Source organism: Crocuta crocuta, unplaced genomic scaffold (assembly GCF_008692635.1).
Source record: "Crocuta crocuta isolate KB4526 unplaced genomic scaffold, BGI_CrCroc_1.0 scaffold541, whole genome shotgun sequence".
Classification (NCBI taxonomy): Eukaryota; Metazoa; Chordata; class Mammalia; order Carnivora; family Hyaenidae; genus Crocuta; species Crocuta crocuta.
In genome coordinates this window covers 246261-260553 of record NW_027531901.1, presented here as the reverse complement: position 1 = coordinate 260553, position 14293 = coordinate 246261, and the positions used below count along the sequence as shown (strand labels likewise).

Sequence of the window (14293 nt, the reverse complement as noted above, 5' to 3'; positions counted from 1 at the left end):
GCGGGGGGGGGGGGGGGGGCGGGGGCAGTGGAGAGGAGAGGAGGGGACGGCTTCAGGACTTCAGGGATGTGCCCTGGGGAACGAGCAGCGGGAGAGCAGGAAAAGGAAACCAAGTGAAGACTAAGATAACGGCCAACAGCCACCCGAGGCCCTCAGGTTGAGGGCAGAGGGCCCCGAGGCAGGGGAGAGCTTGGCTTGTATGAGCAGGGAGCTCCTTAGGGACAGACAGAGCCCCTGGTCTGCTCTCTGAGCAGCCTCTCAGCGCTGGGGTTGGACAGATGCTAGACTGGAATTCGGGAGGGGCGCATCCTGCCCCACCCGCCACAGAACTCCCCCAGCCTCACACTCGGACATCACTGCCCACTCCAGTTACGTGTGTGTGTGTGTGTGTGTGTGTGTGTGCACGTGACCTCACACATCCTCAAGATCCACAAGTTTGATTAGGGGCCGACCCACTTCCCCCGAAGGCATACACTCTGCCCACTCTGTTTCTCATGGACACACACCACTCACTTCCGCTCCCAGGTCACTCTGGTCTACAAATATATTTTCTTAAAATAATGCATTTTCAAAAATCAGAGTTTTTGTTTGTTGGGTCTAAAGTTTATTTATTTTGAGGGTGAGAGAGAGTGGATAGGAGCAGAGAAAGAAAGGACCCCAAGGAGGCTCTGAACTACCAGTCAGGAGCCCAATGTGAGGCTCGATCTCATGAACCATGAGATTATGACCTGAGCCAAGATCAAGAGTCAAACGGTCAACTGACTGAGCCACCAAATATTCTGGTGCCCCAGAATCATCAGAGCCTTTAATTTCTTGGTTTCTTTCCTTCAAACACTCAACAGGTCTCAACATTCAGCATCTACAGGGCCCACATTTGACTTCTTCTGCAATGCTAGAGGGAGGCCAGAGGCATCTTTGGAATTCCTGTTTTCAATGTGGGAACCCCAAGTGTCAGAGTGGCTCCTTTAAGTCTCAGCGCTAGAAGTGCTGCCAACGAGACCAGACCCCACGGCGACAGGGTCCTCCTGGTCTCACTAGGAAACATTTCCCGTTTTCCATTTAAAAGTTCCTGTTCCTGCAAAATCCCTACCAAAACAACACCGGCATCCTTCACAGAGCTACAACAATCAATCCTAAAATTCGAATGGAACCAGAAAAGACCCCAAATAGCCAAAACAATCCTCAAAACACAAACCAAGACAGCATCACTGCCCCAGACTTCAGGCTGTATTACAAAGCTGGCATCATCAGGACAGTATGCTACTGGCACAAGAACAGACACTCAGATCAATGAAACAGAATAGAAAACCCAGAAGCAGACCCACATCTTCAACAAAGCAGGAAAGAGTATCCAATGGAATAAAGACAGTCCCTTCAGCAAATGGTGCTGGGAAAACTGGAGAGCGACATACGGAAAAATGAACCTGGACCACCTTACACCATACCAAAAATAAACTCAAAATGGATGAAAGACCTAAATGTAAGGCAGGAAGCCATCAAAATCCTCGAGGAGAAAGCAGGGAAGAACCTCTTTGACCCTCGCCACAGCACCTTCTTACTCACCACGTCTCTGGAGGCAAGGGAAACAAAAGCAAAAATGAACTATTGGGACCTCATCAAAGTAAAAACCTTCTGCACAGCTTGGGGAATATCAGCAAAACTAAAAGGCAATTGACAGGATGAAAGAAGATATTTGCAAATGACATATCAGGTAAAAGGTTAGTATCCAAAATCTATAGAGCTTATCAAACTCAACATCCAAAAAACAATCCAGTGAAGAAATGGGCAAAAGACATGAATAGACACTTCTCCAAAGAACACATACAGATGGCCAAACAACACATGAAGAAAATGCTCAACATCACTCATTATCAGGGAAATACAAATTAAAACCACAATGAGATACCACCTCATACCGTCAGAATGGCTAAAATGAACAACTCAGGCAATGACAGATGTTGGTGAGGATGAGGAGAAAGAGGAACTCTTTTCACTGCTGGTGGGAATATGAACTGAAGCAGCCTCTCTGGAAAACAGGATGGAGGTTCCTCAAAAAGTTAAAACTAGAACTACCGTATGACCCAGCAATTGCACTACTAGGTATTTATCCAAGGGATACAGGTGTGCTGTTTCAAAGGGGCACATGCGCCCCAATGTTTATAGCAGCGCTATGGACAATAGCCACAGTATGGAAAGAGCTCAAATGTCCATTGATGGATGAATGGATAAAGAAGATGTGGTATACATATACAATGGAGTATTCCTCGGCAATCAAAAACAATGAAATCTTGCCATTTACAACTACGTGGATGGAGCTACGTGGATGGTATTATGCTAAGCGAAATTAGTCAGAGAAAGACAAGTATCATATGACTTCACTCATATAAGGATTCTAAGACACAAAACAGATGAATATAAGAGAAGGGAAGCAAAAATAATATAAAAGCAGGAAGGGTGACAAAACATAGGAGACTCTTAAATACGGAGACCAAACAGAGGGTTCCTGGAGGGGTTGTGGGAGGGGGGATGGGCTGAATGGGAAGGGGCATTAAGGAATCTACTCCTGAAATCACTGTTGCACTATATGCTAACTAACTTGGATGTAAATTAAAAAATAAATTAATTTTTTAAAAAGTCCCATTCTGCCTGAGAAGCAGTGAAACCCACCCCGAGAGGATCTAGTAGCTGCTGTTCTTACCGCCCCACCCAGAGGTCCCAATGCCCCTAAGATAACCGCTCTGGGGCCGAATGAAATACGGTCACAGGTCACCAAGGGAGAGAGGGGCCTCCTTGCGGGGCTCACCCCTCAGATGCTCCTGTAATGAAAACCACTGCCTGCCAGCCTCTCTGGTCTTCATTCCTTCACATCAGCCACCCGCAGGGCCCCTGAAGACAAGGCCACTCACTGCCCAAGGGCAAAACTACCGGAAGTGTGACTCTGCCCACACATTGGTTCTTGCCCTATGAGATTAAACTGCATAAAACAATCTCCTGTTATCACTTATGCTGCAAACCACCTTCATTCCTCCCCACCTGATCCTGTTTGGTGCCGACAGCACATTTCTCGAGGACTTGTACAAATCTATCACAAAGCACATGATCGCTCCATTCCACCAAGTCATCGATTTTTAAAATTTTTAGTTCTGACTCAGTTCTGATGGCTTGCAAACTTGAATCACTTATCTAGTTGGCTGAAAATTACTTCCAGTTTAGCTTATAGATTCGGCAGAGCCCTTGGCTTCTAGGGCTTCCCATGTTTTATTGTACTTCCAGGCTGGAGGGACCATAAAGAGAGGCAGATATTTATCATAGGGCATGCTGGCTCTTCTAAGGAAGGACATTCCGCATTTAATATCCAGTTTATAGTCTCCTCATTTGTTTTTGTTTTTTTTTTAAGTGCCATAAACTGTTTAAGGAGTGATCTTGGAGAATTCCTAGAAAATCCAAATATTGCATTTCACAGTAAACTAAACTAAAATTAAGGCATACTGTGAGGTCAGAGATCAAAGTGTCAAAGGCAGTACACATGTAGGAAAACAGAGAAGAGTGTTTCTGAATATAAATTACAGAAAGAAAAGACTGTTTAGCCCCGATAATCATTATATATACACACACACGTCAATCTGACTCCTACATTAAAAAAATTCCTAGGGACTGTCTCCAAAGGATTACTAACCCCATCAATCTCTCCAAATGAGTTCTGCCACGAGGAGGAAGGGGGCAGAGCAGGGCAGAGCAGGGAGGGAAAAGCAGACTCTAGGAACAGCAAGACTAATCAAGCTCAGATTCCAGATGATCCTAAGAAAGGGGGACAGGGTCTAGCATTACCCCAAATCTTCTAATTTGACATCTTTCAAGTTATAAGAATTGTTTTCTACTCCCCCCGCCAAAAAAAATAAAAAGGAGAAAATGAGCAATTCATTACAAAGGACTTTTTTGTTGTATGGAAACAGCCCGTCCTTCTGGGGGAGAGGGGAGGACCCTGAGCCTCTCCCGATGGCTCAGCCACAAAGACACGTAGGTCCCCACCCCACCCTCTTACACAGATGGCCAGAGCTGCTACCACGCCTCAGGCCCACCCTGCACAGCCAGGGCCAGAGAACACCCCACCCGTCAAGGCAGGCCGGCTCTAAGGGAGGAGGGAGTGGCCTGAGCCCGGGGAAGGGGCTTCTGGGATGCTGGGAAAGTCCCCCGAGACTGTCCACCAAATGACAATTCATCGAAGTGAACACAAATTACCCGTGTGCCCTCCTCCACATGTGTCACAGCACATTAAACGTTCTCTGCCAACCACCAAGCCACCAGGAAACACAGCAACGGGAGTAAATGCAACTGTGTACACTGCGCGGCTTGGACACAAGTGGGCAGATGAGATGTCGTGTGCAGGCAGGGGCCTCCCTGACATTTGGAAAGGGCGCGGCATAGTGCCCAGAGGGAATTACCTGGACGCTTCAATTACTTGTTGTCTGAGCCTTGGAGAGTAATGACAAGAAGAAAACACCAGACATGAACATTCGGAGGCGCCCCACAAATCCAGGAAAAGAGTCCATGAGGTGCCTGTGCTGAGTTGGCCGGGTGGTCATGGCCAGAAAAGATTTCGTTTTCCCTAGTTCTTAAGCTGTCATCTGTGCCCTGGGGAGCGGAGGGTGACGGCGTGGGAAGGGGCTTGCCCCTCATCTGGATGCCGTGTCTGCATCTGGTATCATTTGTTCAGGGAGGAAAATAGGAAGGCGCCACGACACCTGTGAGCCAAGACTGGCAGACGTTTTAAGCCGGTTGCTGGCTTCAGGGCTCAGAAAACGTCATTTGTCGATGAAACGCTGGACGCCCTATCACAGCCTGCAAACTCTCCATCTGTTCTGGACTTGGAAGTCAGCACCAGATGTGGTTTTCAGAAAACCTCACCCCACCACCCCCTTTTCAAACCCCCCATGGGATCCAACATTACACTCCTCGGGGATGCAGGTGCCGTGCTCACACCCCACGTCCCCTGAGCGCTCAGAGCATGTCCGAATAACATCCATCTTCCTGTGTTTAATTTTAAAATAAATACTTGTAGGGGCGCCTGGGTGGCTTAGTCGGTTGAGCGTCCGACTTTCGCTTGGGTCATGATCTCACGGTTCGTGGGCTCGAGCCCCGCGTCTGGCTCTGGGCTGACTGCCAGCTCAGAGCCTGGAGCCTGTTTCAGAGTCTGTGTCTCCCTCTCTCTCTGACCCTCCCCTGCTCACGCTGTCTCTCTCTCTCCTAGAAATAAATAAAAACATTTAAAAAATTAAATAAATAAGTAAATAAATAAATACTTGCCCAGCAGAAGGCCCTGACAGGCAGATTAGACACACTAAAGAAAAAGCAAGTGGATACGAGGCCTCCAAAATGTAAATATGGATGAGGTCTCTGCTCCTTATACTTTGCTGTCACCTATCATTTCTAGGGCTGATTTACAGCATTTTGCCTCATGCTTCTGTCAACCACTCGTCCACCAAGCAGAGATGGCAACTGGCTTGCTTACTAATTGTTTTAACAGTGACACTCAGCCCTTACGTTATTCAAACATCCTTTTAGATGCCCCTCCTTAGAGAGATCATCTCCAGGCACTGACCACTGACAGTGAAAAGGGTAAAAAAGGTCGCCTCTCCTAAAGTGGCTTCCATAAAAAGGAGACGCTCACACAAGGTAAACTATACTCATAAAGGTCATCACATAATGCTGAGCTCCTAGCGACACAAAAGATACTAAGCTGATTCCAGAAAGCACAGTCACCAACGGCAGGCCTCAAGGAGGAAGCGGAGTCCAAACCACGGAGCACGGAGGGTGCTGGGAACAGAGGAGGCTCAGCCCTTCCTAGCAAGATGGCACACGTGCAAAAAGCCATAAGGACAACTCAACAACAACAAACAATCCAACTCAAAAATGGGCCAAAGAGTCAAACGGACATTCCTCCAAAGACGACGTACAAGCATCCAGGAAGCATATGAAAAGACGCTCAGTATCATGAATTATTAGGGAAATTCAAATCAAAGCCACAATGAGATACCATCCTGCACCCATGAGGATGGCCGCCATTAAAGAAAAAAATATGTATTGGCAACGACATGGAGAAATTGGAACCCTTCTCTTGGGCACTGTCGGTGAGAATGTAAAATGGCGCAGCCACTGTGAGAAAACGCTGCGGCAGTGCCTCAGAAAAATTATAAGCAGAATTCCCATAGCGCTCAGCAATGCCACTTCTGGACAGATATACAAAAATACTGAAACCAGGATCTTGAAGAGATAATCGCACACCTGTGGTCAGAGCAGCATCATTCACAACCACCAAATATCTATCAGTGGATAAACAGAGTATGGTGTATACATACAGCAGAGGAGTATTTGGCCCTAGAAGAAAGAAATATTGTCACATGCTGCAACATAGATGAAAACTTGAGGACACTATGCCAAGCGAAATAAGCCAGTGACAAGATAAGCACCTCATGATTCCATTCCTGTGAGTTCTCGAAAGCAGTTCAACTCTTAGAAACAGAAGAAGTGGTTNTTCAGTGGCTTCAGAGTCTATTTTATAAGATGAAAAAGTTCAGAGATCTGAAGCCTAACAATGTGCACACAGGTAACACTACTGTACGTTTCAAAATGGGTAAGGGTAAATTTTAGGTTGTGTCTTTGACCACAATAATAAAAAAAAAGCCATGAGGAAGATGGACGCTGTCGGATGCCCTCTCTCTCCGGCACCCACAGGGTGGCTCACTGAACGGATGGAGCAGTGCTTGTGTAAGACGTGAGAAAAGCAGCTCCGCATGCGCTAGGCGTGGATCATCACAGCAGATTATCACGTCGTGGCACCGCCACCACTCAGCCCCAGCTCTGCCGTCTCTGCTGCCTTTGCTAACTCATCCCCATGACCCTCCCCACCATTCACGTCCCCAGAGGCAGCCCCCTCCTCTGACTGATGTGCAGTGACACAGAACCCTCTGGAAATAACTTCGGCCACACAGAGGTTCTCTTTCTGGGGGAAGAGGAGAAGTTTTTGCAAGAGCAGCCTGTGGCTCTGGGCTCCACGCGCCCCCAGCATCGTGTGTGGTACTTCCACCAGACGGCCACCGCCTCCGTTCTGAACCTTGACCTCAGGCCACCCTGATTTATAGATGGATCAGCTTCTTCCTGGCTTTCTAAAGGATGGCAGACAGCATTCCAGCCTTCCTGGGGCCGAGCTGTCCAGTCAGGTCCAGGAGGCTTGGAGACGGTCCAGGGCAGCCTGCAACACCGGACACAGAGACAAACAGCGGGGCTGGGGGCTCCACAGACCGACAGTGGTTCCAGTAAGGTGGCCCCTCCATGCCGGCAACAGGATCCAGCTGCTTCTTCCCTCCCCCGAGGGGCCTGGCCAGGGTGCACGCTAACTCTGTGGTGAGAAGCCAGGCCGAGTCCACGCAAATAGCCTCTCCGATGGAGAAGTTTAACACAAAAGCGGGCTTCTCAGAGAGGGGAAGGAAGCATTTTGCCTAGATCCTTAAGGAAAACCTGTCTTCCTCAGGATAAAATACATAAAACCCTCAACTTTGCAGCATGTGGCCCAGAGGAAGCCTTCAATGAATGGCAGCTGGTAGTACTTTCCCTCCTTGAGCTTCGGCTTTCGTAGGAAAAATCTTCATACAGCTTCCAAGAAAAGCCAGTGAACAGAAAAGGCCTATGAAGTCAGAATGCCAGTTATATCAGTGGAGAGGGGCACAGGGGAACATTCCGGCCTTAGCAACAGGGATGCAGGAGAAAGGATATGTCAAGTTGTGTGTGTGGTACTTAGTGTCGTACCTCAACAGGAAAGAGTAAAAGAAAAAGGAAAACACGGACAAAACTTCTGAGGAGGCCACAAATTCCTGTTTTGTGGAGTCCAGGAAGATTCTGTATGATGGAAGGGTTGGACGCGGCCAACGCAGTAGCCAGTACATGTAGGCTGCTACTCACCGCTTAGAATGTGGGTAGTAGGGAGGACTGGATGTTTAATTAGAACAACTTAAAATGCACTGACTCCATGTGGCTGGCAACTACCTCCCTGGATGGCGTAGCCCTCAACAGGCCTCCAGGACAAAGACTTTTCCTTGCCCCTCCTCCAAGCACCTAACGGACCCGAGAACGCCATATGTACCCTGGGAGCCAAATATAGTTGACCCTTGAATGACACGGGGGTTAGGGGCACCAACCCTCTCACGCAGTGGAAAATCTGCATATAATTTTGACTCCCCAACAACTTAACGAATAGTTGACCTGAAGCCTTATGGAGAACATCAAAGGGGGTTAACACGTACTTTCTGTGTTATATGTACTAGATACTCTATTCTTACAATCAAGTAAGCTAAAGTAAACAAAATATTAAGAAAATCACATGGAAGAGAAAAAAAATACAGTTAGAGTGCTGTAAACAATCCACGAATAAATGGACCCATGGAGTCCCAACCCATTCAAGTTCAAAGATCAATTGTAGAGCACTAAAAATAACATGGATTTCATAATGTATAATACTATGTAAGAATAAATAAGAATAAACAGCTGATACACACAAGTTAATCTCAAAAGCATTGCGAAAGAAGTCTTACACAGGTAAGCATGCAGGTAGCTTTCCATTTATTTGAAGTTCTAGAAAAATCAAAAGGAATCCATGGTAATACTAATCATAAGAGCCTTTGCCTTGGGGTGGGAGGAACTGACTAGTAAAGAATATAAGCGAACTTTCTGGGATGACAGAGACAGTCTATAACTCGATGGAGGGGAGGCATCACACAGGTGTGTACCTTTGTCTTAAGTTCAAACTAGTCTTAAGTTCTGTGCATTTTATGCTCACTATACCTCAACCTGAAAAACACACACTCACAAAAATGTTTATGTAATGAACAAGATCATGTGTCAAGAGCCGTATCTCTGCACCCTGGGACAGACACTAACCATCTGACGATGAAAAAAATAGAGATTCGTCATCTGTTCAAGCAGGAGCCCAACAACCTCAAGGCCATGCCCTTGTCGCCCTGCTGCCCAGCCACCCTAAGGGGCCCCACGTCCCTCGTCCTCAGAGCGCCGCACCCTCCCCGTGGCACTTACCAGCACGCGGCCATCAGCCTTGGGCTGCCGGGCCAGGCTCACCCCCATCCACTCATCATCCCTGTCTTCCCGGCAGGTCTTTCCACACGACATGCCCCGATTCTTCCCTGGATGAAAAAGAGAAAAGCCAGACTTGCTCTGAGAAATGAGGTTCCACTGGCTGCTTTTCAAAGGGAGGCCTAGAGTCCAAGTGCTGGTGGCCCGCCGGTGAGGAAATAAGGAGCCTGGAACAAAATGTAAGCCAGCTCCATCATGATGCGTGCTGTTTGATTTAGCCAGTGTTATCTTCATCGCTAGACTTCCTCGATGAGGGAAGTGGTGCGGTGATTTATGTTCTGGAGCCAGTTCCTTCATCTGCTACGTAACAGTAATGAGCAGCTGGCAAACCAGACGTTTTGAGTAGCGCTAAAGAACACCATAGACCCCTGTCCTTTTCAGCTGAAGAATACCATCACAATTCTTCACTTAAAAAAAAAAAAAATTAGAAGCTCTTAAAGGGAAAGAACTTTGGAGAAAGTGAGGACCTGAAGGGAGTGTAATGAAATGGCTCTCACTCTGTACAGATATATGTGTCACATCTATTATCTCACTTATCCTTCTCAAGGTAATCATGGAAGGTAGGTATCTTAGTCCCGACTTTACACGCAAGGAAACTGAGGCCAAAGAGGCCATGGGACTTTCCCAGTAAGTCCCAACTACTAACTGGCAGCACCGGGCTCTGAACCCAGGCAGAGTCGCCTGAGTCCAAGGTGCTGGAACATGTATTTCCCACTGGACCACAAAGTGAGCTTCTGAAGACCTCCATCTATCACATCTTCCCCTACTTAAAATATAAAACCCAAGATTAATTTTAATGGCCTCCCCCTTGATGCACAGCATGAAATCCTAACACCTTACCCCAGCCTGCCACCCTGTGTGAGCCAGCCCCAGCCTGCCCTCCGCCTCCACTCTCCTGCTCACCACCCCAGCTGCGCTGTCCTCACTCGGAGCTTTAAAATGGCACATGCTTTCCTCTGCTCGGAGGTTCTGCCTCCCACACCTGCCCAGCTAACCACCGTGAGTCCTTCCAATCATGTGTAGATCAACTATCCACCTTCCCGATGGTCTTCTTGCACTCAACTACTCATTTCAATGTCTCTTTGCCCACTAATTTGTAAGGCCCAGGATGGCAAGATCTTTGTTTTGTTCACCAGCATGTCTCAGTGAATAGGCACCTAGCATATGATGGACGGATGCATGCATGGATGGATGGATGGATGCACGGATGGATGGATGGATGGATGGATAGAAGGGAAGGAGGGAGGGAGGGAAGGAGGAAGAGGGGATGCATGATCAGGCCACTCTGAGAAGAAAAAGAGGAAGTGTGAGGGCACGGAATCCACTTCCATCTTGGCAGTGATATCCACCCACCTCGAGCCATGTCTAGTTCGGTGCATCTCCGGTCAGGGTTGGTGTGGACGCGGCACTTAAACACAGCCCCAGGGGACTTCACTGAGGTGCTGTACTTGGACTCTGCCTTCGGTGCACCCACAAGGACCCTGCACATCAAGAAGAAAGGACATTGTTACAACCCAGTGCCAGGGAAGAGGCCCACGGTTACATCCTACCCAGCCACGGGTGGGCTGCCTGGACGCTCTGGGGGGCCCAAGGGGGAGGGTGAGCCTGTTAGAGTTTCTCCAGGCACATTATTTTTAAATGTTTATTTATTTATCTTGAGAGAGAAAGAGAGAGAACGAGCATGAGTGGGGGAGGGGCGGAGGGAGAGGGGGAGAGGGAATCCCAAGTAGGCTCCACACTGACACCAGGGAGCACAAGGCAGGGCTTGATCTCACAAACCACGAGATCGTGACCTGAGCCAAAATCCAGAGCCGGACGCTTAACTAACTGAGCCACCCATGGGCCCCTCCCCAGGCACACTGAAAGCCTAAGACTGTCTGGGAGCACAGCAAAGAAGTCCTATCCAGAATCTATGAAGAACTCCTACAAGTCAATAAAAAAAAACAACACAGACCAACAGAACAGTGGGCCAGACACCTGACAAAAGAAGAGAGCCAAATGGCCAATAAACGTATGACAAGATCCTCAACTATGTTAGTTATCAGAGAAACCCGAGGAGATGCCGCTTCACCCCTGCTGGAAGGGGAAACCCCGAAGACTGAAGATGCCCAGGGCCGGCCAGAATGTGGAGGCACCGGAGCCCTCGAGCACTCCTGGGGGGCGGGGGCGCTGTGGACCGTGGCAACCGCTTTAGAGAACCGGTCAGCAGCATCTAAGAAGGCGGGCACGGGCCTCCCGAGGGCCAGCAGTTCCGTCTGCAGGGAGACACCCAGCAGAAACACATACACGCATCCACCCGGAGACGCGGGCAAAAACGCTCAAAGCTGAAAATGCAACGGCCAAAACCTCGAGGTCCCTCAGTGCTGGAACGGACAGGTACACGGTGCTGCAGAACTACAACGGCGTTCCACCCAGCGCCGAAAACCAACAAACATGCAACTGCGGCCCCGCAGAGGAGTCTCACAAACACGGCACCGGGCAAAAGACGCGACGGACCACAGGTACTCACCGTCTGAGTCCGTTTATCTGAAGTCCGAAGCAGGTAAAATTTGACTGGTGCTAGAGGTCATGCCTGGGTTACCTCTGGGGAAGAGCAAGGGGGGTGCAGCGAGGGAGGGGGTCTTTCCAGGTGCTTACGATGTGCTACTTCCAACCTGAGTAGTGTCTACTCAGATACTCAGACATACAATTCATTGAATTGCATACATGACATGGGCACTTTTCTGGATGTGTGGGACACTTTAGTAAAAAAATAAAAAGTAGGAAATTAAGAGATGCCATTTCTCTTCTGTGCTCCCCTCTTCCTGTCCCCACTCCGCCACACAAAACATATGCACTTAGGGGGAAACAGGAAAGAAACAGCAGGGGTGTTGGATTATAAACCACATCCTCAGGGCACCTGGGGGCTCAGGCAGTCAAGCGTACAACTTCAGCTCAGGTCATGACCTCACAGTTAGTGAGCTCAAGTCCTGTGTCAGGCTCTGCGCTGACAGCTCGGAGCCTGGAGCCTGCTTCAGATTCTGTGTACCTCTTGCTCTGCCCCTCCCCCATTCATGCTCTGTCTCTCTCTCTCAAAAATAAATATTTAAAAAAAATTTTTTTAAACCACATCCTCTATCCCAAGGCAAACCAGAGATAGGATAGTTCACATATGAATAAGGGCAAGAAGGAAGCTCTACATCCTTTATCTTGAACCGGAAGCTGCCGTGGGAATGGGCTGGCCCCTCCCCACTGGAGGGAAAGAGCAAGACGAGCAAAGAAGACAGACAAGGCACATTTAGGGCTGCGTGGACATAGGACGGAGTGGGCCCTGGCAACAAGCTCCCCACAGACGTTACAGAACCGATTCTGCCCTGCGTTTGTGCGTCGTTTCCAGCGCGGTGCTGAGAATACGAAGCGGCACCAATCAGGCACAGTTTATGCGCAGCCACAAGCCATGTGGAAAAGGGCCTGTAAAGTGAGACTCTGAACAAGATCTACACCATTGCCCAGAGAGGAGAAAGCAGAAAGTTCCAAGCCACTGCCCAACGAGAACGTGAGCTGCCCCTTCCGTCCAGCAGCCTAGAAAGGAGTGGTCGTTCACCTGGAAAGGTGCCAGGCACATTGTAAAGTACGCCACCCCCTCCCACGGTGGCATAGAAAGCATTACCCGTTATGTGTCTGTGGAAAAGCAGCCTGGCAGAGGCTGGCCTGGCCCCAGAGAGCCTCTCTGGAGATGTGGAAGGCTGGTCCCGGCTCTCCTCACTTTGCCCTGAGAGCCACCTTCACCTTGGGACCACGATATTCACCCCTACCTTGGCAGCAGAATGATACTGCTCCCTCCCCAGCACCCCTGCTGAAAGGAGTAGAGGTCTATATGTCAGACAACAAAAGTCTGGGACCTTCAGACAGACCCTCAGTGGAGGCTACACGCCCACACTACTGCGGCTCAGAGACACGCATCAGGTCCACGGGAGGGATGTGGGGCCTGTCTCTTTTGTTTAAGTAGGCTCCACGCCCAACGTGGGGCTCGAACTCACGACCCGGAGAGCTAGAGTCGCGTGCTCTACTGACTGAGCCAGCCAGATACCCCAGGAATGTCCTGTCTTAATTCCCACTGCCCTGAGCCCAAGCCCTCAAGGCCCAGAACCACATGGAGCCAGGAAGACCCACCCTTCCCGGACCATCTCTTTCCAGCTGAGTCTTGACAGTCAGTACTGGATTCCGCGGGGGGCGTAAGAGGAGCTGGCCCCCAGCTTCCCCGCGGCCCCTCAGTAGCACCCAGGAAGCCGTCCCTCCGGGTGCCTGCTGGCGTCCCCCACTCCTACAGCTTCAGCCTGGCGGGGGGGGCCTGGCTGCAGAATCTCCAGGTAGAAGCGGCCCAGGCCGCAGCCTTTGAAAACCTCAGCAAGCCCTTTCCCACGCAGAGACCACACCGGGCCGCTTCAGCTGGCTCCTGGCGGCTCCGGCTCAAACGCAGGATGACACACAAAACGCAACTCCAGCGAGGAGAAAGCCACATTAAGGGGTCGACGTCCCCCCTGGCTTCTGGGGCTCAGCTTCAGAGGCCCCAGGGCAAGCCAAGGGCTGCTCTCGATAACACATGTTATGTTTTCACAGGTGAGAAGAATTAGCAGCCTGACATGTCTACACTGCCGGGCCGCCCGCGCGTCAGGTTGCAGGCGCTAGGGAACATAAAATGCCTCCTGCATTCGAAAACCCCAGAGGGACGGGGCAGGGTCCAAGAGTCCCCACAAACCCCAAATTTACATGAGCCCAGTGAGTAAATGCCACTTGCAATTCATTTTATTAAAAATCACAAAATTAGACAAAGAGGAGAACTACTCACATACCAAGGAAGGGAAAGGAGTGTGAGAAAGGAGCCGTTTCTCTATCGCATCCCCCAAAACGGCACGGAGGCCTGGTCCTGCCAGAGGTCACAGACCTGGAGGGCCACTGGGCAAGGTCACAGACCCAGGGTCACAGGTCACCATTCTTCGCTTCCAAACCCACGGGACTCCATGGTTCTAGCAAGGCTGGCCCAGCACTGATGACGACCTTTGGTTTCCAGTGGCCATCAGCTGCTCAGACGAGAAGGTTCTTCCTAAATCCTTTGTGATGGGAAACAAAGCAGGAGATGAGGGGCCTGTGTACACACACATGTGCTGGGGCG

General features: G+C 49.6%; 1 protein-coding gene across 1 annotated transcript in view; it reads right to left on the bottom strand.

Annotated features, from left to right (window-relative positions):
• The window catches only part of ITGA9 (integrin subunit alpha 9), a 324287-nt gene that overhangs the window by 302102 nt on the left and 7892 nt on the right, over window positions 1-14293 (bottom strand). Inside the window, exons 3-5 of the mRNA XM_077774005.1 lie at window positions 11293-11396; window positions 10495-10622; window positions 9085-9191 (exon numbers count right to left, since the gene is read on the bottom strand). Of these exons, the coding sequence (XP_077630131.1) occupies window positions 9085-9191; window positions 10495-10622; window positions 11293-11396 (339 nt within the window). The remainder of the gene's footprint in view (window positions 1-9084; window positions 9192-10494; window positions 10623-11292; window positions 11397-14293) is intronic.